This window comes from Dicentrarchus labrax, unplaced genomic scaffold, assembly GCF_905237075.1.
Source record: "Dicentrarchus labrax unplaced genomic scaffold, dlabrax2021, whole genome shotgun sequence".
NCBI lineage: Eukaryota > Metazoa > Chordata > Actinopteri > Moronidae > Dicentrarchus > Dicentrarchus labrax.
Window position 1 is genome coordinate 14238584 of NW_026136708.1, and position 25515 is coordinate 14264098.

The following is a 25515-nucleotide window of genomic DNA, read 5'->3' on the forward strand; positions in this document are numbered from 1 at the left end:
TCTCTCTCTCTCTCTCTCTCTCTCTCTGTCTCTCGCGCGCTTTCTCACTCCATCTCTCTTTTTTTCTCATTCACTTTTTTTCTTATGCTTTCTATGTCTTGTTCTCTGGCTTTCATACCCCTACCCCCTTTCTCTCTCTCCATCACTTCCCTCTGTCCTGCATGAGTCACAGGTCTTTGGTTGACTGACTCACAGGTGTTTGAGATCCGAACAAGTGCTTTTAGAGCTGTAGTGTAATGTATTGAGTGATGTTTGTAGTGATGCAGAAGAATAAGAATAAAAGGTCACATTTTATTTTAATCATTTGTTCAGCCTGCTTATAACCACTTTAGCTGCTCTTCTCTGAAATACCTGTCATGATTCATTTGTCATCTACAGAAAAACAAGTGAATATTACCTTCCAGACTGTGTCACCTACTGTATGTATTGGCTGTCGATTTAAAATTCAGATTTTATAAAAATAAATTGTAAAAAGAATGCTGCAAAGTGAAAACTAGTTAAATGGAACGTCCTGCTTCCTTTTTGAGCTTTGTAGTGTTGACATCATACCAATATATTATTTTTTAGCATTTTATATACTAAACTTCGATATAGTGTTCTAACTACAGTACTTACAGTTTGCAGGGAGAGCTGCCCTCTAATAGAATTTAAACATGCCGCATCACATTAACACATGTTGGGTGCTGCAGTAACAACTATCAAATTATCATTTAAACTACATTAACTGTTTATTAGTTTTTTGGACACTTTGGGTCAGTAAAACACAACACTGACATATTATCATTTGTCATAGTATGATTCAGTTGCTTATTTACACATCTAGCAGGTGCAGTGTAACATTAGCATTTAGCTTTGAGTTGTCTTTAGGTCTTTTTGTCTAATATTCACTCTCCTTTTAGCTAATTTTGGTCTCTACCAACCAAGAAAAAGATCTCTGGTGCTTAATGCGCCACTGTATTCACCAGGGAGTTGTTAATTTTATCTGTCTGTCATTTGGTGTCTGTTGTGGGTTTTTGGAGCTTTTGCTGGAAAATATCAGCTTCAGCTGGAAACAACACTGATGAGAACAGTGAGAGTGAACCAAAACAATATTGCAAGCCAGAAAACAAAAACAATGGGCTGAAACCCGCTATAGAGCTCCATGGAGAGGGGAATTGCAAAGTCCAATGGTAATTGTTAATGGGTTCATCACAGTTACTCCTTCCACATACACACAGTCGTGTGATTCATTGTTAATATAAAAATATTGATTGTAGCCGCTTTACACTTTAATTGGAACTTAGAACATTCTAGTATTTGTATGTTCTTTGTACGTCAAATGGAAACGACTGGGGAAGAGCATTTAAAATCTCATTTCAACCTGCTGATCTGATTACAAATCAAATATATTGTGTTTTAGGGCTCCACCGTTGTGTGTCAACACACGCTAACAACTCACTAACTGAATCAACTATTTGTACTCACTGCATGTAGTACATGGGACACTGTATGCCTGATTATATATTCAAATACAGGCTTTTTAGAGCTACAGAGAAATATAGTAATGCCTTTCAACCTCCAGGGACAAAGTCATTTTCTTTCACTTTTTCAAATGTGGCATAATATGGAATAAAGGTGGAAGAAACCCAGCAGTCAGCAATAAACAAACAAGGCAATGCATAATGTATCAGATGAACTATGTATCGACAGTGTGATGCAATTCTTATTGATCTGTTTGAAAATACACAAGCAAGTTAAATGTTGTATGACTTTCCACCTACACACATACACATTACTTTCTTCCCTGTTTCTTGTTTTTGTCCATAAGACTTCAGTTACATATGCCTTGTGGGAAAACCAAGCAGCTACGGAGGGTATTCCCAGCATTCATATATCAACACTATACTATAAAAGTCTGTGTGTTCAATCTCCAAGGCAAAAAGTTTGTTCTTTTACCTCTGTCTGCCACAAACAAGGAAAGGTGGGAAATAAGGTGTCAACAATTTGACGGTTAGTATAATTGAACACCACACGTCTCCGGTGAGGACGGGGTGTCTCTGAGGTATGTTTAGAAATATGTGGGTGACATATTGACTTTGGTTGCTTATTAGACAAAGCGATTAATCCTGGTGTCAACATGTGTGCTGATGCATGTCAGCAGGGAGGTGTGTGGGATGAGGGTTCTGACTTCCAGTGCTACTCTTGTCAGCTAGTAATTATCACCTGAGAGAAGATCTGTGATTGAACTCATTAGGTCAAGAAGAGGTTGAGACTACGACAGGTGATCCATTTATAGGTATAGTGTTTTATTTGGGTGTATACAAGGCCATTTCAGGGCACTGTTACTCTTTTTTTTGTCAACCGCTTCAGACTGAGACATTCCACAGATCAGGTTGTAAGTCTGTTTGTCTCACATAACAGGAAAAAAAAGCATTTTTTCCCCCAGTAAGCAATCATTTCCCTGTCTTTTCAAAGACTCCCACACAGTCCTCCTTTCCTTAGCCACGTTTTCCTTTTCCCTCACTCTGGGTTTTCTGTGGCTTTGGGCAGGAGATTTGGAATATCACTCTCCCCTCATCCTCCTCCTCGACTCTCCTTCCTCTCCATGGCTGCTCAGCTGAGTTCCTGACATACCAGACAGGGCAAACAGCCTCAAATGGCCATTCCAGGGACTTAATGAGAGGAAAAAGGGGACAGGGAGAAGGGAGGTTTAGAGCATTAAAAACAGGGAGGTACAGGACACGTAAATGAAGTACATGCTACAATATTAGGGAAAAAGCAAATACACATAGCCTCCACATGATAACAAATTTGTTAATAGTTATTTTGAAGAACATTTCGACAGATAAAGATAACAGTAAACAACCAATTTGAAGTCGAGAATAGTGTCTTTTTTGCTCCTATTCTTGAGTGAGCAAACACATAGGCCAATACATTTATATATAACATATAAACTATATAACATAAACTCTATTGGAGAATCTGGTAGTACTTTTAAATCTTAGTGACATAAATACTTCAAGTCTGAATGTGATGTGACATTTTGAGATTTACTGTGTAATAAAACACTGAATTTAAGCCACAGGATCTATGACGTCTGAAAAAAATACCCTCCAAAAATACCCTCCTTAAACCAAATTGTTGGTCAATACTGGAACAAGTAACCATCAATTCTTCTCTTCTCTATTCCCCTTTTCCTTCTTTCTCCTCTCACTTCTTTTTCTACTCCTGCTCTGCTCTCCCTGTAGTGTGGCAGTCACTCGTTCCAAAGATGTGCCCTCCTTCGGCCCCCTTATCCCAGAAGGCGTGACCTTTCCCAAGTCCTCTGTGTTCCGGGACTTCCTGCTGGCCAAGGTCATCAATGCAGAAAATGCTGCCCACAAGTCACACAAGTTCCGTGCCATGGCCACCCGAACGCGGCAGGAGTACCTGCGCGACCTGGCTGAGCGCCACACCACCAGCACACCCATCGACCCCTCGGGAAAGTTCCCTTTTATCTCACTGGCCCACAAGAAAAAAGAGAAAAGCCGGCCATATGTAGGGGCAGAGCTGCGCAGCCTGGGGGCAGTAACCTGGCCAGTCCATGTTGAGGATCACGGGACCGGAGGGGAACTGGAGGCCCTTCTGGCAATTTCCAATGACTTTCTCATCCTGCTGGACCAGGAGGCCAAGGCTGTGGTGTTCAACTGTGCAACTAAGGACGTGATTGGCTGGATGCTGAGCAGCCCTGCGTCTTTGCGGATTTTCTACGAGCGCGGAGAAAGTGTGTCTCTGAGGAGTATCAGTAATAACACTGAGGATTTCAAGGAGGTGGTCAAACGTCTAGAGGTTAGAATACACACACACCAATACATTGCATATGTGCTAAGACTGGCTGTTGTGTGCTCAGCATGCTTGGATAATTTATAAAATTAGAACGACTGTTCTCGCTTGTAATATGTTAAATGAGTAATTATGTGACATATTTTCACAATTATATCAATCACTGACATTTGTGGGTCTTCCTGTCCTCTCCTGTCATAGCTGAGGTCATGGCAACTACACATCCAGAACCAAATTAGGTCAGTTGGTGCCAGGTTTATTTTCCAAGAGAACTGACATAATGTAGTTTGCCAGTGTCAACCGAATGAGGTTTTGGTTCCTGTAACCAAATGGGTAGCACGACTCAGGCTGCAAAATTAAGCCAGACTCCATGTGGTTGTTGGGAGACTCTGAATAAGACCAAAGAATGCCTGAGGTGACAAACATTCATTCAAGAGAGCAGACAAGTACTGAGAAACCAAATCAATGGACCAAAACGCTGTTGGCTGCCATTGATCATTTACCTGGCCCACTCACAGTCTCTCCTACTATTTACTGTTGGCTGTCAGTCTGCCAGAATGACAACATTTTTGTGTCTAAATGCCAAAGCTGCTGTCTCATTACTGGTCTCAGCTTATTGGGGGAGTTTCAGAAACACCTCTGGACAACATACTCCTAATGGCTCATACACCTACACATACAGTGAAATGGTGCTAGCTCTTCCTTAGCTGTTTCCATGGAAACTAGTTAGAAAAAAAGGTGTTTTCTTATGTAATCATCAGTGCTTTAGAATACATTCATTTCCCAAGCCTCTCCCTACCTTCAAAGAGTGTGTGTGTGTGTGTGTGTGTGTCTGTGTGTGTCTGTGTGTGTCTGTGTGTGTGTGTGTGTCTGTGTCTGTGTGTGTGTCTGTGTGTCTGTGTCTGTGTCTCTGTGTGTGGTTTTTATCATGTATTTATGTAACCTCAATTGAGTGCACCATCTTTGATTTGCACACATGCATACTAACAATATTTGAACACACACACACACACACACACACACACACACACACACCGTTATTTGGCTCAGGTCTCAGAAATGTATTACTTTCCATGTTGCATTTGTTTGCATCTGGCGTTAATCTTCAATCATTTGGACTCCCTCAGTGCCAGAGAGAGGAAGGGAAGTGGCCTTGGGCCACACGCTGTTTGGAACTCGTCTCTCTCTCTGTATATCTCTCTTTCTCTTCTCTTTGCTCTCTTTTTTTCCTCCTCGTTTGCTCCTTATCGTTCCCTTTTTTCTTGTACTCTCTTCCTCTCCCACGCACACATTCTGAAACATCACAGAAAATCATAACAATTCCTATCAGGTGCCAGTCTGCAGCATGATTTATTCACGCTTCCCTGAGAGTTTGACTTCTGTAGAGCTTTTGCTAACGTCCTGTTCAGACAGAGAAATGCAAGGTGCCCTGAAGCTGCCAGGCACATCAGTAGAGGGAAGAAAGAGAGGGCTGAGTTGTGACCAACCACAATGAAATTGGTTTTACCAGATCCTTTGTCAACTCATTGGTTGCCTTTTACAGTTTGACAGATGACCTAAGCTGTCTCTCCTTAAACATTTAACTATTTTCAACTTTTCCACATCACTCGCCTGAAAAAGAAGCACAGCCGCTTTAAAGCTACCCCTCCTGAATGCTAAGAGCCACATCATGAAAAACCATGAAGTTCAAAAGTGTTTTTCCTAAGCGACACATCTCTGTGAACACAGCCTAAAGTGTCACAGCAAGAGCCACCTGCTTTCATTTCTGTCTTCTCTCGAGTGTGTGTGTGTGTGTGTGTGTGAATGCATGAGCGTGCACATCTAGTGAGAGGTGTACCACTTACGCTGGAGCACTAATTGATCTTTATTTATGGCCCCAAATCTCTCAGGGATCACTTAAGTTGTTCTCTTCTGCATGTGTACATATTCATTGAACCTTTGCAGACTTAAGATAAGATAAGATAATTCCTTTTATTTATACCCCTAAGGAGAAATTCATTTTGACACAGCAGCAATAGGGCAAAGCAGCACAAAATCACAGTAAAAATATTGCTAATATTATTATTATAAAATATAAAAACTATAAATTTAATTTTATTTGTTGTTCAAGTAGGACATGGAGTCCAAAATATGAGCAGAAAATTAAACTTGACTAAAATAAAAAAAAAAAAAAAAAAAAATTAATTGTCCCAGTGTTCTATTAGACAGCAACTAATTCTACACGTAAGTGTAGTGTTTGTTGGTTGTGCAAATTCTACTGGTGATGTGAAAGAGATAATATAAATAATATTTTTTCTTTCTCTGTTTTTTTCCCCTTCTGTTTTATGGTCCTCCTTTTTGGTTCCTTTTCTCTCCTCACACCTCTTGACCTGTTCCCCCCCCCCCATCATCTCCCCTCTGATCATTCCTGACACTTCTTCTTTCATCTGTGCTTTGTGCATCTCTCTGCCCTCCCCATGTCCAGTTCCTGACTAAGGGCTGTGAGACATCAGAGATGACACTCCGTCGAAATGGCCTGGGGCAGCTCGGCTTCCACGTGAACTATGAAGGCATCGTGGCTGAGGTATCTGTCTGAACATAACTCGAATGTTCTTCTAAAAAATCTAGTTCATTGGTTGACTCTTTATATAGCAGATCTGAATATGTTTTATTAGCCATTAGTCTACCTGTTAATGTGATGATATAGCCTTGTGTTTTCATTTTATTGGTGCTGTTCCTTTTTTGTAGCTTTAAAGTGTTTACTGGTAATAAGAAGAGACTGTAGATCATTTGTTATGCCGTGTAGGTAGACAAAGTTGTCTTGTTGGCCATCAGAGTAACAGAATTCTGTTCATGTTTCATGCTAAACAACACAGGTTAGGAAAATACCTATCTTGGAAGTCAAAATGATTCTTAAAATCATGATTGGTATTGAAAGATGCAAACCTTTTTGTGTTTCCCCTGTTTCAGTTAGTTTCAGTTTAGGAAAACAAATGGCAATTTATGTATTTTTTCAATAGAGAAAACTACATCATATAACCACGTGATGGCATATGTGGACACTCCCTATCTTGGATATTATACTGTTTGGAGAGTGAATCATCTCACCACTGCAGCTGTAATGCAAACCTTGTTACTTATAGGTGGAGCCATATGGTTACGCCTGGCAGGCCGGACTGCGGCAGGGAAGCCGATTGGTAGAAATCTGCAAAGTCGCTGTAGCGACGTTGACCCATGAGCAGATGATTGACCTCCTGCGGACCTCAGTGACAGTGCGGGTTGTTATCATCCCACCGCATGATGATGCCACTCCACGCAGGTAGGTGGGGATGGGACGTCATTTGTTTGCTTTAAGTTCTTATGCTAACCACTTGTTTGTTAATATATTAGATTGGTTATCTGAAGAGACAGTAAACACAATTATTGTTTAGTGCATCAGGAGTCACGTTAGATAAAATACTAGTGCACCTAGCCAATTAACATAGCATGTTTTATTGTGTCACTGGATATTTTAAAAAGTAACAAATCCAAAATCCATGTCCTCCTCAATTCCTGCCAAGAGAAAGCAATGTGAACCCTCACTGACACAAACAACACTTGCTTCTCAAACAAGATGTCATTCCTCCCCTTCTACAGAGGCTGTTCAGAGCTCTATCGGATGCCTGTGTCAGATTATAAGGGCAGCAGCAGCGATAGCGGCTCGTTCGAATACAAGTTCCCGTTCCGCAGCAACAACAACAAGTGGCAGAGGACGTCTAGCAGCCCTCAGCAGTCACTGACCGCCTCGCCACAGCCCCACACGCCCAACCGTGCCATCAGCCTGGGTAGCTCAGTGGGGAAGACCCTGTCAGCTGAGAGGCTGGAGAGGGGCGCTGTCATCCCACGGAGTGTCAGCAGTGATGGTCGACCCCTGGACCCCAAGAGGTCAGAGCCCTTTGGCTTTTCAAATATTATTATAGTATTTGTTGGGGCAATAATCCATATTTTCACATTCATTCATATTTACAATAGCATACAAATGTATACAAAGCACACAAGAGGCAGCTATTGGGTGTGTGTAGCTGGTTTCTAAACAGTAGCTTTTAAGTATTCATGTAATTTTTTTCATCCTGATTGCGTGGGAACTGTGACCACAAAGTAGCAATCAGTGGAATTTCCTCTGAAGGAACAACTTAGAGCATTGTGCTCCTACAATGCTTTGCTTTGTTTATTTCATCTTCCTTTAGTTCCTCAATTTCCATGTGCCTGCAAATTCTTACAGTTCCTTTGTGTATACGTGTTTGTTCGTATACCAGGATGTCTCCCGGCAGTGAAAGCTATAGCCTGGCCTCCTCCATGGCGCTGGGTCGTTCCCCTCACAATCGCAGCTCTCCCAGCAACCTGTCTTGTTCCAGTGACACCTCTGGAAGCTCTGCTCACTGGAGACAGAAGTCCATGCCTGAGCAGTAAGGAAGAGGGGGGAGTGGGATTGTGTTAGTCTGTGGCTGGGTTTGTTTCAGAGTATTTTTATGCAAATGATGATATATAATTTCAGAAGAGCAACAAATCTCAGTCTCACAGAAAAGTTTTTTGCTGCCTTGAGGCACTTTTTTTTGTTTATTCATTTTTCATGTTTTTTTATGTAATTATTAATCATAGAAACACATTTGTTTGTCTTTTATGTATGATGTATTATAGTTAGTCTCAGTTTTCATCTTTAGAGTGCAACAAAAAGCAATAACGTCACTGATCTTGGAAGATATTTTTGTTTTACATTAAGTTAAAAGTTGGCTTGAGATTAGATTAATTTGACAGTTGTTACTGTGTAGGAGAGTGAGGTGATAGCATTTGAGTGTCTTTGTGTATGATAATGCTCCTGACAGAACATCTTCTTTCTTTTTTTTTTACTTCCTCCCACTACAGCCTGTGGGGAAATGTATTGTGTTTCAAACTCTGTCATTCCGTCAGTTCTTCACGCTCTGCATTTTTAATCAGTGGAAACATTTAGATGATAAAAAAAGATGAATAAAAAGTCTTCTCATTTTGTGCTTGTGTGCTCATTCCCCAGGTTTGTGGGCAACCGCCACTCTCCGATGTCTACGGAGAGACGAGAGGCTGTTGGAGAGGGCGGGTCCAGTGGAAAGTCCACTCCCAACTGGTCAAGAATGGAGGAAGGGGGTGGAGGTGAACGAGGCTCAACAGGTGAATATATGGCATGGAGGACAAATTAATATAGTTAGTTAATACAGTAAATGTAGTAAGAGAGCAAGGTGCAGTGGCTTAATACTCATAGTGGATTCTAATGTTTTCAGCAAACTAAATGTATTTTTCTGTGTATATGGGAGGAATGTGAGGGGACGTGACTCTTGACGTGACGCGGGGGAGGTAGGGACAGCACGGGAAATAAATCATCCATATGAAAACATTTTTCTAATTCCTTTGAAATGAGGTATCCAGAAGAGTGTCTGTGTGTGTCTGTGTGTGTGTGTGTGTGTGTGTGTGTGTGTGTGTGTGTGTGTGTGTGTGTGTGTGTGTGTGTGTGTGTGTGTGTGTGTGTGTGTGTGTGTGTGTGTGTGTGTGTGTGTGTGTGTGTGTGTGTGTGTGTGTGTGTGTGTGTGTGTGTGTGTGTGTGTGTTTCCTCCTCTGCTAGTGACAGTTTTTTGAGCAGCACCTTCCAGAGCTGAGATACCAACTCTGACAGCATCTACTCTGCCTCTAAACAGTACTTCTGTCCCCCTTCCCCTCCTCCTCCTCCTCCTCTTCTGAAAACAGTGAATTATATTGCTTTCACGAAGAAGATCTTGATGTCTCTGTGAACAAACAGGGAAAGGTGGGAATATAATGAGACAAACAAAAAAAGGAAATAGAATAGTCGAATGGTGGAAATGAGATCAAACAGTGATCTAAATTAAAGTATAAGGCTTTTTCTCTGTCACTTTTCACTCATTATATAAGGTTTAATAAAGGAGAAATAGAAAGGTGGAGAAATTCCTTTTTATTTCCTGTCAACACTGTTGGCCAGCCTTCTGTTTGTGTGCCTTTCTTTCCCTCCCGGCCCCCCTCCAGCCAGTTCCTCATTCTCCACTGCCACTTATGTTTGCCTCTCATTCATCTTTTTATTTTCTTGTAGATTGGCTTTCATTGCTTCCATTTAATTATGAGTATTCTCCCATGCACTGTTTCTTTGGGAGTTTTCCTCTTGTTTACCAGCTCGGCCTCTGAAAGCCATAAAGACTACATGCTCCTCCACCGCTCCTCTGATTCCCAGCAGGATGTTGCTTTGGTTGATTGTTGACCAGCCTACTTTGAGCCGTGTCCTCAACCTGTTCTTGACCGCCACAATCACAGAGCTAGGCCATAGTCTCTCATTTTGTGGTTGTTTATAGCACTTATGTCTTTATTGGTTAGGGTGTAACAATGCAGGCTGGGCCAGCTTGGCCTCTGTCAGCCAAGTGTCCAGCCCAACACAGTCTACTTTGCTGTCTCTGTGGTTTGTGTTTCTGTTCTTTCCTCTTCCTCTCATTTTTACCCCCTTGACCCGTTAGTCTTCAGCAATGATGATGTGGCCATGCTCTGTCCAGAAATAAAACAAGTCATGCAGAGGGCAGGAGACTCACTTGTGCTTTTAGTTTTTGTCTCTCAATTCCTGTCACAAACAACAAGGACATTATCATAGCCCTTAATATAGTCTATACAAGGTTTTGCATTAGAGTAATTATTGCATCAAGTTTTCCTGTTCGTCTACCATTTAACAAAGCATTTTCTCCATTTTCTTTTGATATCCTGTGGCAGGTTTATGATTAATTCATGCATTGGGTGGAAAGATGCAGAAAAATGCTATTTGTCATGACTTTCCATCCTATGCACAGCAATTCTTAAATACCCTAACAGTTTTTTTTAGTTCATCAATGCCTACAAGAGTGCACACATTAACCCAAGGCGCTGGGAAATCGTGTTTTTGGTTTGTCACGAACTGTCAGGCTTTTCATACCAAGACATCTGGTTGACCAATCACTTCTAAAACAACTCTTGAGAAACGAAAAAAACATTGCACACAAAAATGTTGCCACATATACACATACGCACAGGCACTCAAACAAGCAGGCATGCACACGTGCAACCATCTCTAATTAGAGCAGAGAGGCCTATGGGCTGCTGTGCGGAGAAAACTATGCAAAGTAATGAATATTCTAAGTGAGATATGGAGGGGTTTACTACATTACTAGATTCACCCAGCAGATGTTATGATACCTCCCTTAGCTCTCCCTCTCATGGTGCTGTGGTCATTAACTGCGTACTCTGTATGTCTTGTTGCATAACATCTAGACAATTACACAACAGTCCCATTTATGCCCCGAGTTTTGCTTCAGGACACATACGCACATTCCCTCACACGGCACAGCTTGCCCAGAACAAACAAAGCCAGCAGGGACGGTCTGGGCACACACTTCTGTTTGATGTGTGTTGCTTTTGATGACAAGTGATCTGCGTTTTTGTTCATGGACACGCAGAGGCAAAATGAAAACATTGTCAGCATTATGGGTCTCCTGGAAGCATGAGTGCTGTCAAAGCAAAATACACATAAGTGAGCAGAGAGAACAACTTCTCTGTTGATTCATCAACAAGTTATCTATTTGTGCTGTAGGGTCTGTGCATGCGTTTGTCACCAACCCCAGCTGTGGTTATTGGTCTATGTCTTGCAGAGGCCCCAGTTTCAAAGTCAGGTCAAGGCTATTCTGGAGCTCCCCGAATCCAGAGGCAGGAGCAAGTCATCCACCTGTCCCCGAAGAAGGGCAGCCAGGTCTGGCTTAATTCTCAGTATTAATTCTCTGTAACCCTTTTTCAAATCCTTTGGCACTGATGATTCTTTAAGATTTTTTCTGCTAGCATAGAGTTTAAAGTTCATTCTGTTTGTATAGCTAATAATGATGTTTTAAAGTAGTTTGAATGATGTGGTGATCACCAAATAATGACCAAAATATGTGTTTACTAACATGGAAGCCTTCCTCAACTGTCCTTTCCCTTCCCCCTTCCACTTCCTGTTTGTTCCTGCAGTCGGACGGCCCTTACTCCGGGCACTCCAGCAGTAATACTCTATCCAGTACAGCTTCCAGTGGGGGCCACAGTGACAGTGATAAATGGTACGAAATGGGAGCAGGTGGAGGCTCCAGTGGTGACCAGGGTGAAACAGAGCCCAACGGCCTGGGAGGAGGAGGCTACCTCCAGGGCGCATCGGCTGACAGCGGCATCGACACCAGCTCTTATGGAGCCCCTCACCACACCCACCCCCATTCTCATCATGGCAGCACCACCTCCCTGCTGGCTCCCAGTGGAGGCAGAGAGAGCAGAGAACGGTCAGTGTCTCCATGGCATAGCCCCACAGAGGGAGGCCGCAGGATGCTGGAGCGGTCGCCTGCTGCCGCCGAGTCCCCAGGCCCTCCAGGAGAAAGGAGTCTGGAGGGGACGGGCCGAACCCCACCTACCCATCTCCTAGTTAGAGACAGCAGCACCTACAGTCTGAGTGACACTGGATCACACTCAAGGTCTGTTTGGGTGTTTCTGTGTTGATATTTAAGTGCCATGTTGTTTTTGAGGGAGTGGTTATAAAACCTGGTGAGCGTGCAAGATACATTTGAGTGGTTGGAATATTATTAATAAGTTAAGACAGACATAAAATAGTTGGAGAGGGGATTCACTCTTTTTTGTTGAACAGCGCAAGGTTCAGAGCTAATGGTTAGATATTTATTGGCTGTTGAGGGTTACCCTTAATTTGTGGAGTTTAAATTAAAAAAAGTTAAGTTTACATTCAGTGTTTCTCCCCAAAATGCATTGTGTGTATCCCCGAGGCTTAACAAACGCAAACTGGGCCAAAGTTCTTGCTCAAACTTACCAATCTTAAAGAGCTGTTTACCCTGAAAGAATTATGATCTTCCCTGAGGCTGAGGTTATCAGCATCTAAAGCAGAAGGTGAAAATAATCATTGTGCTATAGATAATAATAATAAAAACTTTATTTACTTTTATTTATATAGCACGTTTTATGTGTTACAAAGTGGACACAGGAAAGGAAAAAAAGCACATAAAACCACACACATAAATAAACAGCTAATAAAGAAGAGTCAAATAAAAAGCACTTTTATCAGCACAGAATGAATAAAGTGTAAATCTAATTTCTTAGAATAAAAGTTGCATTTTACAGCTTAATCTAATTTTAAATTTTAATTTCAAATCTGACCTCCTCCACTTTGTCATTTGTCATCGCAGTATTTGCCTGACCTGTGCGGCATGTTTCCACTTCTCATTACTCAAGCTAATATTTCTTCACCCAGAACACACACTAGACCACCTCCTTCTCAATAAGTCTTTCCTGAAAACCTAGCACGGGAGTCATTTTAACTCTCTCTTATCTTTCCACATTAGGCCTCCGGAAATGTGGAACATGTGTCCAACTTTTCATAGCTGAACTCGTGTCTGGAGCTGAGAGAACTCCAGCGTCTCGCTCTTCCTGTTTGAGAAAGTCTTAATTCACCCGTTCAGATAGAGTTACAGTTCATGACCCTGATATCATCTGTCCAGCGTTTGAAATACATTTGTATTCTATCATAGTGGCAGAGTGTAGATAAGATAAGGCTCTGAAATGTGTTTGCTAAGGTTGGCTTGAGCACAGGTGTTACTTTGATGTAATTTTCCATCTATAGTATAACTCAATAATGTATGTCCTCCCTGGAAATTCCTTCCTTCATTAGAATGTTACACTAATAATTACTTATTAATGCTTGACCTTAAGAGCAAAATTAATTTCTTATGTTTAGATTCTCCTCTGTAAAAGGTAGAGAGATCTGGGTAGTCCATAACAGAATCCTGTCATTCCCTGAAGATGGTTTTCAAACCCAGGATTGTGATGTAACTTGTATACTTCGTACATCAGTGTCTACGGTTGTCTTATTTGTGGGGCATTGCAATGATGAGTAACCCCTGTCTATCCTCTTCCCTCCATCAGCGCCAGGCACTCAGGCCACAGCTCCCCAAGAGAGGAGTCATCCTCTTCGGCCACCTCCCCTTCATCCCAGTCCTCGGCATCCCCTGGGCCCAAGAGCTTCTACCCCCGCCAGGGAGCTCAGTCCAAGTACCTGATTGGCTGGAGGAAGCCTGGTTCCACCATCAATTCTGTTGACTTTGGAGACACACGCAAGTAAGGATAGAGAAAAAAATAAATAAATAAATTGGAAAACAATAAAGTAGGTCTATAATTGTAGTTCCCCCTCCAGCTGTGGATTCAAACCACACGCAGTTGCACACATCCTCTAAGTAGTATGGTGTTAATGGTGCCACAAGAGTTATTGCAATATGTGGCTCAATTAAAAAGCTGTGTCATCTCGACATTCAGTTTCTCCAGAGATTTGGTCCTGGTTGGTGCTGGCATGTGTGGTTTTGTAACAGTTTGCCTACAGTGCTTACATTAGACGTGAATGTCTTTTATCACAGCTGTAGTTTGTGACAGTATGGAACTGAACCAGGGACACACAGGTTTGAGGTCTGCTTCTGTAAACCAGCCAATTCCTGCAGGGAGTGGACAAATGTACACAAGGGCTTGTACAATGTAATGCAATTTATTCACAGTCACATTAATGCCCAACCAACTTCCATTTGTAAAGCTTATAATGTCACATTTATGTTGAGACTGTCAGTGGTGATGATGGAATTTACCTGTGTATATTGAGGTGACAAAATTGAACGTTAGTAGCTTTATAATGATAGTATGTATTGTTGGACTGCTGTATAAGGCTGGATTTGATCCCATTACTTGTCCACCCACTGTACTTTCCTATTAATGTCTTTTGGTAGTAATAATATGCATACTCCTTGATTACCCCCTTGTGGTTGAAGAGGATATTACACTGAAGGCTTAACAGTGATGCAGTAACTGAATGCAGTTTGTCAATGAAGAGTTTTAGCATACATCGTTTATCTCATGATTGTGGTTGCTTAATCTGTGTATGTGTTTTTTTAGGAAGTCTCCAGGAGAGGGTGGAGTGGAGGTAGTTCCAACCCCAGCAGCAAGGCCCTCTCTTCGGGATATGCACTCGCCCCAGCCTCATGCCAAATCCACTATGGAGGAAGATGTGAAGAGACACAGTGCCCCAGACAGCCCTCCGCCACCACGCAGACATAAGGAGAAGGTACGTCTACAGGTTCAGATCCTGTATTTTTAGTGTTACTTACAATAACACTTGCTCATCACCCACCTATAACTCCTGTGCAGCACGGCCAGAAATCGCCACAAGGCCAGCCTCTCAGTCACCGTCGCTCACTCCATCGTACCCTGTCAGACGAGAGTATCTACCGTGGCCAGCGCCTTCCTTGCCTGAGTGACTCAGTGACAGAACCAGCACTCGGCGCTGATGTTCTCTTTAGCTGCTCCACCCTCCCACGCTCACCCACCACCCGTGGTGTTCCCCTCCGACGTCCCTCCTATAAGCTGGGAGTCAAACTCCACGGTAAGAAAGAGGTAGAAGTGTGTAGATAGCTTGCCCAGAAAGGTATTTATGACAGCTGGATTCCATTCACATTCAAAAGATCTTTTTATGTGCCATTTATCCATGGAGTGAAATTAGTCCAAGACAAGAAGGTTTATACAACCACACAAAGTCATTTGGTTTTGATTCTAAACTGATGGTATGTGATAGATATGCTTTGGCTAAAGTTCAAGATGTGTATCTGCTGCCCCCTTTTGATTGAAAATACACAATGGTCATAGAAACTATATATTTCTACAACTTAAATTCTGTTTATAGGTGACCTTTCAGCATCTGACACATCATTGGTGGATTTGGTGGAGCGTCATCGTGGACCCCTCCCTCAGGAGCTGATGCCCCTCCCGTCTTCAGACAGGGACAGCCCCCTAGAGTGGACACACCTGGTCGATGTGGCCAATACCTTTGAGAGTAGTGAAAGAAACACACACTATGGTATTGCCATTTACTAATAAGTGCACACGTCTTTCCCTTTTATGTGTTTTATCTTCACTAAAACAAGCACTTGACTTGTATATGTTATGGCCCTGAAATAAAGGTAGAGATAACATCAGATTGGTCTAAAGGCTTTGTTAGTCTTGTGATTCGTTGTATTTGTAACTTTGGGTTGTTTACACCCATTTGTCCATTACTCTCTTCCTCCAGTCCAGAGAAGTTATGTGTTTGGAGATTCAAACCACCGAAGCAGCGGTGCCTCCAGTCCTCAACAGCCTCACATAGAGCTGCAGCCTGCTCCACTGTCACGGCCCTCATCTAGGTAACACCATACTCATACACTGCTAACCAGTTTATTTCTACATTTTAGATACTTATTTACACCTGCCCTGTTAATACCTGAAAGGGAATGTGGTTACAGGTATGGTAGCGATATAGCCAGAATATGAAACACAAGTGGCTTCAGGACTGCAGCTTGTTCAGTTTGCAGCCAAACGAGACACAGTAAAGGGTCAACGTGAGCCTGCTGCTATACGTAAGAAAAATGTAGTAATATAGCTACCTCATCTGTAGATATAAATAACTGCTGCAAAAGAGACTATCCGTTGATTAAATGAGTCTTCTTGTTACTTAGCTCCTGTTTGGCTCGATGTTTTTATTGTTATTTATGTTATATATTTCTGTCCTTTGGGGTCATATTAAATTAAGTACCAGTACAATGAAATGAAAACGAGTTCAGCGTCTAAAAAGAAAGTGCAAACAGTAGCAAGTCTCTAACAATCTATGTAAACAAAAATAAATGTACAGAGTGAGCAGAATACAGGATGAACAGTGCATCAGGAGAAGGGATGTGACTGATAAAGATTAACATAAACCAATATACAGGTACAGTGAATGAATATACTGAATAAACCGTAAACCCATGAGGAGTATGGTAGAGGGCACATAGTTTAAAATGTGTACTCTCATGGTTCTGCACTGAGTTTTGAGGTTGAATATAATTCTCCACTCTGTATTACTGAGTGCATTAACAAGGTCTACCATTGGTGTGTGTTTCTTTCTTTTCCACAGTGAGGGTCACATAGGGCTGGAGAGGAAGGTGACTAAGCTGGAGGCCATGGTGAAGATGCTCCAGGAGGACCTGAAGAAGGTGGGAGCGATAACACAAACATATGCACATTCATATACACATATACAGCTCATAGACTACATGTATGCACAGAGTTCTAGTTGATTTGTTTGTGGTTTATAGCTTCTGCTCTGTGTTGTGATAAAAGATCATTTCCTGGCTCCCTTTCTTTATTCAAGTGCCAGTAGAGATGAAAAATGAAAGGCTTTGGTTGATTTGCATACAGTGGAGCAGGGAGCAGATAAATAAACATTTTGTCTTCAATAGAAAATACTGACACAAACCCAGTCAGTCGTGTGCGCTGCCACTGTTGTTTTGGTTCTGCCCTGCTGCTTAGCTCAACTGCTGACTCAGATTTCACTGCAATCACTCAAAACCGTTATTTTTTACTTCAAATCACATGGAAAAAGTGAAACAGTTTAACTTTGCTCTTGTTTGCTTATTACAATTTTTGCACTCAACTGGTTTCCCATCCACTCACACACTCTTTTCCAGTAGAATAGAAAAGCAGAGAAGCAAAATCTGTTTTTGACCGGTGCAGAGATATAAACAGCCAGGCTTGGGCATGCATTGACAATGAATGGAAGTGACCGATCCTGTGGACACGTACAGTGGTACTAGTGGTGGGCATACTGGAGCAAAACTGGGGTGGCAGATAAAGCAACACCTTTGAATGATAATGGGTGCAGCCAGAGCTTTCTCCGGCGCTGACACAGCAATGTGGAGATCCCAGACCAGATGGATCCATATTTACACCAAATTCTACTCATAAATTCTGCACCAGGGAATGTTTTTAATCCATCCAGTTCTGGTGATTGTGTACAGAAACTCTGTCACCTCATTCTTAGCTGACAGGAAGCTAGAAGGTTTTTCTGCTGCTGTACCCTCTGTTCCCTTTAAAGGTTTGAGCTGTATTGAGCTGTTAGTTACAGACTTTGTGGCCTACTTGTTAATGAGTCTGACCTTTTAACACTGAGGAGTTTCGCCCACAAAATTGCTGCAGTCTCGTTATTTATTTCTTATGCAATTCTCAGTAAGTTCTCTGCTGTCAGTGAAATACTGGAAAGTGTTAAACTGTCTGCATTACTTATTTTTAAAGTAGCGGTAGATCAGTTTGACACCTCACCTCCTTCAGTCACCCTCAAGCCAGTAGCAATCATCTTGCTGCTGACTGACAGCACGAAGCAAAACTCTCCACAGCTAAAGTGTTTTCTTTAACTGGCTAGATATTTATGTTCATGCATCCAACTAGTGCTTTTGGCGGATTCAAAATGTCAGCTGATAACATCTACCCACAAAGCCCTGAAGTTTTATCTGGTTGTGACTCACTGTCTGCAGAACTAAATGTTTATGTAAACACCAAACCGTTGATTATATTTATAGAGTAATGTGTTTGTGTTGAATCTTGAGTTATCTACATTGCACTCCGTTATTTTTTCCTGAAGTTGAATGCTTAATAACTAGGTTGATTTATTCATTTTTACCCAACCTTTCTCCCGTCTTTTTACAGGAGCGCGAAGAGAAGGTGAGACTTCAGGCTCAGATCAAGAGGCTCTGGGAGGACAACCAGAGACTGCAGGAGGAGTCGCAGACCTCCGCTGCTAAGCTCAAGAAGTTCACAGAGTGGGTCTTCAACACCATCGACATGAACTGACCCCGACCGGCACATTTTAACTCACGCACGCACATACACAAAAGCATACATCAGCACACACAGTCTGGACAGAGAGGCAGAGGGGGGGATCAACACTGACAGGAAAGGTGGAGACTTGTTGGACTCACTTAGCTTGATGCTGAACCCTCCGACCATCTTCCATTGGCTTCAAACATCAGCAGGTAATATCTCCACAGATCCTCGGTTAAACTTCTCAGGATGAGACTCAAGAAAAATGGGTGTCATTTATCTGATTATGAAGGACTGCCCTCTACTCTCCAGTGGGACCATAAAAGCGTTGCTGAATTGATCTTTCTTTCATCTTGCTGTGCCAAAACCTTTTTCGCAAAATTGCCAACAAAGAGGACGCTCTACCCCTCCCTTCTTTTTCTGAAGAAGCCAGATTCGCCTCTTCCTGATGTGAACTTAAAGAATCCCCAGACCCCCACCCCTGCCCCGCTCTCTGTAGATGTGTTTCTCTTTTTAGGGACAGCCTACAGTAGATATCTGGCCATTTATCTTTCCTCTTTGTTCCATTTTTCAATTACTTTTTGAAATATTTCCCTGCTTCTCTGAAAGTTGACTCAAGTCTTTTGTGCCAAATAAAACCCACAACAGCAGAGGGTAGCAGAGACATCCATGTGACTTAAAGGAAGAAGTCTCTGAAATGCCACGCAAAGTCAGACCGGTACGCAACAAATCTGCCAGCCCACAAACATATAATGAATCTCAAGCCACAAGAAAACAGGAGAGGTTTTCATTTCTTTCTGACCACTGACGGGTCATCGTGGCTGTTTGTCTGTCAGCCACAGACATGGAAGCAGGTCGATCTGCCTCCTTATCACGAGGGAAATTTAGATTTGTACAGTGTGGTTTTTTTTTGTTTTTTTCCCCCCCATTTCTTCTCCTCTGTGTCACTCAGATCTGGATTACAGCATCCTGTCTGTCTCTACAGCACAAACCAACACCTGACAGAGGAGTATATTTATAAGCCATCGGCATGTGGTGCCATAAAACATGACTGATATCCAGAGTGCTTTGGTCCATTCCAATTGTATGTGTCTTAAAAGCAATAGGAAGAAGTCAGGACTCCTTTCTCTCTCAAAAAAGGGAGAGTTTGCTCTGGGAAGAAGTTCGATGTGGGAAAAGATGTTTTAAAGGTTACTCTTAGAAGACACCAGTCTCTGCTGCACAAGATCCTCCATCTTCTTCCATTAAAGCAGTGAACATCGTGCTTTGGGAAAAAAGGAAAGAGAGGACTTCACTCACTATCCCACTGTCTGGAATACAGAGAGGCAGCTGATAATAAATGACAGAGACCTTTTCGGGAGGGAAAAGTAAAAGGGGTCGTTTTTTTTCCCAGGTTAATTTATTTCCTTGTATTATAATTCCAATAAATAAGTTGTTCTATTCGTACAGTACAACTGACATCAGTGTTTAGTTCCTCAAGAAAAAGGTCACTAGCTATATTATTTAAATGGCTTTCTTTCTTAATTCTGGCTCAAGCCTGACTATATGCTTTTTATTCTGTATTATGTTGTATTTTGTGGTGCCTAAGCCTGCTGTCGTGTTGCTTACAGTGCCCTCTAGTGATGACCAGTGGAAATGTCATGATTATTAAATGTGCTGCCAGTCACTCTGTATTTTTCCAACGCCTCTTCAGCAATCAGTCACACATCGACCGTGAGGCCACACAAACACAGAACAGGAAGAAAAATCGGAAGCCAGCTTTGAGAGACAATCAAAGGTTGATTTTTGATAAAGGGAGCAGACTTTAGGTGTGTGTGTGTGTGTGTGTGTGTGTGTGTGTGTGTGTGTGTGTGTGTGTGTGTGTGTGTGTGTGTGTGTGTTAAATCTAAAACATGTATAGCTTTCCTCAGGTTCAGTGCTTGTTGGGAACATGAGGATATTTTTGTGGAAAGAAATTCAACAAAAAAATACTAATATGTTTAGATTAAAATACCCATGATGAGAGAGGGAACTACAGTACCTACTGTACCGGTGGCAGTGTGTGTTGTCATTGTGTGAATGTGCATCAGTCTATCCAGCCGTGCCTACAGTCACTTATTTTGGTCATTTACTCCCAGGCAGAGCAGGGATGTGCCTTTGAAACAGCACCTGGGGAACAGATGAAAGGGAAAGGCTCTTCTTCTTCATCCTGAAAAATAAACACATACACACACACACACACACACTCCCCTTACACACTTTTTGAGTTTTAATCAACTTCATACTCACAGTTGTGGAGTCTGCCTCATAAATGTTTATACGGGGGAATCTGCTTTCAGCCTTTCTCTTGTTCATATGAATATGTTTACTGAACACAATCAGGTTGGCTAGCCTCCAGACAAAGGGTGTGTGAAATGTATGGAAATGTGTCAGGGTGTGTGCCTTTGCATTTAGTTACATGCAGTATATCTTTCAGTACAGCTGGCCCCATGTAATAAGAGTGTATTGGAAGAAAATGTTTCCCCAAATCACAAAGCTAATTACAACACAAGCAGGAGCCATAAAGCTGTTTTCCACAGCCATATTGTCTGACAACAATAAGAGAGGTGGGTTTATTTCAGGTCTCTAACTTGAGCATGTACATTGAAGTGGTTGTTCACAAACGTGGGTGTAAGCCTTAATTCCCTGTCCTTAGCTATCAAAGACGCACTCCCGGTTTTTGAATCCCTTAGAGTAAATTTGCATCTTAAATTGATGCAATTAAAACCCTGCAGCGTACAACACAAAACGGCACCCAGCCTGAATGTAAAGAGAATATAAACAAGCCTAAATAAATGTGATGTTTACTATAACTGACATTCAGCTCTGCAGTTCTGCAGGGAGATCAGTGGACTCTTAACAAAAAGATGCAACAACTTTTGGTTCTGTTTTAAGAATCTCTTCGGTCTATATAACAACACCAGTGAACAGTCAATAGCTCAAGTGTTTTGCTTGCTGAGATGATTTGATCGTTTTAACGGTATAACAAGGTGGCCAGTTGTGAAAAGCAGTCTTAGTAGTCATCCAATAATGTGAAATCCTCAAAATATACACCAAGTATGAGTCATGTAGGCAGAAATGTTCCCAATCCAGGAAGTTTTGACTGTAAATTGTATGTCGATGCTTAAATGATGACTAATAGGTAATGTTTACTGTACATGGAAAGTGCTCTAGTTTTTTGTATTTCAAATGAAGTATGGCCAAATGACAAACTGTGCAGTGCAGATGTTTTGCTCGCATCTTTAAAAGTGTGCATCAAGTTGGATGTTAGATACAGTTAGCAACCTTATACAAAGACATAAACAAACACACACACACACACACACACACACACACACACACACACACACACACAGTTACACACACACACACACACACCAGTCCAGTGTGAATGTTGAGTTATTTTACTGTGCATATAGTTTCTTTCTTTCCTCTGCTTCCGTTTTTTGGTGCTTTTCAGAAGGACATGGGAAAAGTGAATGTTCAGATGTTCAGATGTTCAAATGTTCCATTTTGTAATATCTTTTATTTTTAAGAACCTTTGCACAGTGTTTTATAAAATAGGATTGTGTTTACAGGTTTTTGGATAACAAGGGTGAATAGATCCATTCCTGTGCAATCTCGTCTAGATGTTGCTCCGTAGTTTTCCGGCCAGTGCAGTTCCCGATAAACAGAGGAAGGTGCTTGACTTAATTCACTTAAAAATTCCAACCCTTCTTTTCCTCAAGCATCGCTGATCACACAAGAAGCAGGCTGGATGTTGTTTTGTACTGTAGGGATTGCCGGTTTTCAGTCAAGCACAACTTATGAGGTTAGTGATTGCAGCGGGGAAGGAAGGAAGGTTTCACAAAGCTCAGAGTCGCGGCTCACACGGCTGTGTTGGAAGAACAAACTGAACAGTGAAGTGATTAGCTCTGACTGGAGATTAAAAAAAGCACACAATTTCAAAAGAACCATACGTTTTACAGACTTAAAGATACTGTTTACATCCCGGATCCATTGTCTTTGTAAAATGTAAAGGTATGAAAAAGACATTTGCAGTGATCACAGTATTAAAGTTTCTGAAATAAATAAATGCCGTATCAATTTGTGGTGCTGTTGACTTGTTTGTGTTTCTGCACTATACTGCTTTTACCTTTTTATTAGTGATTTGTGAATTGTGAACATCATTTGTCATAATGTTTTCATCCCTCATGTCCCTCTCATACACTAAGAACAACTTCCCCTCTAATGTCAGTCAGTGGGGAAGTGGATTTACTTCCTCCAGAGCTACTGTCTGATTGTATCTTGCAGTGAGTGAGGAGAGGGCAGAGGTCTGGGATTTGGACTGTGTCTGCCTCAGGCTCCTATTGTTCCGCTATCATACTGGTTCACCTGATTGAATTTTTACTGCTCTCCCAGCCAGAAACCACCTCGCCCATGTTTTCTTCTACACACGTTACGTAGTAGCTGGTCACCACTGCTGAAAGAGATGAAATGATAGTAACATAATTCAACATTTTTCTTCTTGATAACAAAAAAATATAGATTTTCTATCTCTGAACTTTGTTGAAGATAAAGTACTGTTACTCTATATGAGTTAATATTCCTTCCACACAACACTGCACCATTGTCTTACTGAACATTTCCAGGTTGTGAGATTAAGTCTGGTTTCAGCAGTTATAATAATATAGAAATAAGAATGATTTAGTCTATTCTGTACATACATTTGTCTGGTTTTGATGTCATGAATAGGTATCATGTATGTAGCCTAGATTTATCTAGTACTCTACTAAGTATTCATTACTTTCTGGTATCAGGATGCATTGATAGAAATAGGCATATACTATGGGAGAAATTTAACATAACTTTAGATACTTGAAACTAGATTATTTGAAGAAACAATCTCAGCTCATTGTCCACTTACTAGCTTTTTCCTGAGCTTTTATCCTTACGGTTAACGGTTGATGGTTGATGGCGATCAGTAGATGCAAATTGCAGCAACCTCAGTAGCTGTTACCACTTCATTTGTAGCACTTTACTACTGGTAGAAACTACAGTACTATTTCAAAGGTTGTCAAGAGCGAACTTTGATGGTTAACGTACACCTGCATGGACGAGAAGTCTTAAAAGTACAATGGATTAAATCATAACAGACTGCCATATTTAACTGAGTCATGGCAAGGAACAGAGTCAGAGTCATGGTAACCTTTGTTCTAAGCTGCCATATTTATTATCATGACAATAATAAAGTCTTGTTAAAAAGCTTTCTGATTGCCAGAAGACGCAGGGATTCTAGGCTTTATAAAGAAAACCTGCTTTACCTCTGTGAAGTATCAATAACCCCCTGCGCAGATTCCCCTGGACTAAATGCTTTCACTGTCCAAGTAGCTTTAACAAATGTATCTGACTGACATAAGAATAAATGTCGGAATAATTTGTGTACTAAGTGGTGCAGCTGAGGGAACTATAAAGAGACCTGTGGATTAACCTGTCCTTGTTTCAGTCTGTCCACCTGCAGCGATGTTCAGGGCTGTTTGAGGCCAGCGCAGCAGTGACTGCAGTGTTGGTCCGGAGGAGGGGAGGTGTAATGCGGAGGAGGCCACGGATTAGTCATCTTTGGTACAGGTGGAAAATGTGGGGGCTGAGTCACCTGGGGTTCCTTTCAAGGATTTGCTACAGAGAGAGAGAGAGAGAGAATGCCTAAATCGAAGTCTGATCACAGAACTATAACCTGCTGTGTCTATTTGCAAACTGTGTAACTTGGGGTTTAAAAATGAGAACATCTGTCAGTATGTCAGAGATTCACCAGTATCCCGGTTATAAAAAATGCAAGAAAAAGAGGAAAAACTCGTCGTTAAGGGTGAAAACAGTGTTCCTCCTTTGAGTCCCTGCCAGATTTCCCCAATCAGTTTAGAGGGAGAAACCAATAACCTTTCTTCATAAACACAATAAAGCTGCACCATTATAAAGAATCAGTTCACTCAGTATCACTTTATAGTGCCCAAATTTAAGTGCAATATCTTTAATATCTTTGGCTGCAAACTGCATCGTTTGTAACACCAGTTCAACTAACTTTCTGTGGCCACTTTAGTGCCTGAGCTTCCCCACAGCGTAATCAAATTACACATATTTAGCTCGGTGGTTGATTTTGAACTCGACCATCTCTTGCATGTCACTTTCTGATAAATAATTGTTATGGTAGGTTCAGACTATAGACTATTGGTAACTTGGGGGAAGCACAGCAGCTGTGAACGCAACACTGACATACTATAGATATATAAAGTTGATATGGTGTTAGCAAGCAACTGCTTATTCACACATCCAGCATATTCAAGAAAAATGATCATTCATTCAGAGTTTAGTTTCTGACCACCTGACAAATGTCAGTCCAATATTATTCTCTTTTCATTCTCTTTTGGTCTCTACAGAAGGTCATGCTAAATGTTCCACTGTGCTCATAGATAACTGTGACTGTCTGCTGGTTTGGTGCCTGGCAGGTAGTGTATACTGATAAGAGAGGTGAGAATAAACTAAATACAATAGAGTTGCTGTGAACCTTCGGAGATCCCTGTTTAATAGGATACACAATATATATTTGACCAATTTATATCAGACTACAAACTCTGTTCTGCACACACAAAGGTTGTCAACTTTTATTCTAACATGGCTGCATCTCCATTTCATCTCTGCTCCCATGTGACTGGAAATAAAAAAGAGAATGAAACATCTCTGTTTATCAGAAGCATGTGGCCATCTCTTGGCTTTTTCTTCCTCTTGTGTCATGTACAGACCCTTGATGCTTTTATCCCACACTCTCCAGCAGCCCACACAACGCCTTCATGGCTCTGTGCGGCTCTCAGCTCTTATCAAGCACTCGAGAAGGGAGACAGAGAAAAAGTCGAGGTGTTTTGTTCTTCGGAGGCAGAGCTTTGTGGTTTGCCGTCATTTGAGATGCGAACAGTGCCTTCTTGCTTTTTAAGGGGATCTGTCGATTTACACAATACCTGTCAAGTCTGCATCACTGTCTGTGATGGC

The 25515-nt window shown here is 41.6% G+C and overlaps 1 protein-coding gene across 5 annotated transcripts in view; it reads left to right on the forward strand.

Moving 5' to 3' along the window:
- sipa1l1 (signal-induced proliferation-associated 1 like 1) overlaps positions 1–22584 on the forward strand; it is a 77905-nt gene extending 55321 nt beyond the window's left edge. For all 5 annotated transcript variants that reach the window (XM_051410104.1, XM_051410103.1, XM_051410105.1 and 2 more), the window contains 15 exons: positions 3228–3807; positions 6266–6364; positions 6924–7099; positions 7417–7704; positions 8076–8225; positions 8828–8961; positions 11463–11560; positions 11815–12302; positions 13759–13950; positions 14770–14938; positions 15022–15256; positions 15554–15727; positions 15938–16049; positions 16799–16877; positions 18367–22584. In XM_051410104.1, coding sequence (XP_051266064.1) covers positions 3228–3807; positions 6266–6364; positions 6924–7099; positions 7417–7704; positions 8076–8225; positions 8828–8961; positions 11463–11560; positions 11815–12302; positions 13759–13950; positions 14770–14938; positions 15022–15256; positions 15554–15727; positions 15938–16049; positions 16799–16877; positions 18367–18510 — 3118 coding nt within the window. In that variant the 3' untranslated portion in view covers positions 18511–22584. The remainder of the gene's footprint in view (positions 1–3227; positions 3808–6265; positions 6365–6923; positions 7100–7416; positions 7705–8075; positions 8226–8827; positions 8962–11462; positions 11561–11814; positions 12303–13758; positions 13951–14769; positions 14939–15021; positions 15257–15553; positions 15728–15937; positions 16050–16798; positions 16878–18366) is intronic.
- Positions 22585–25515: the final 2931 nt, after the last annotated feature.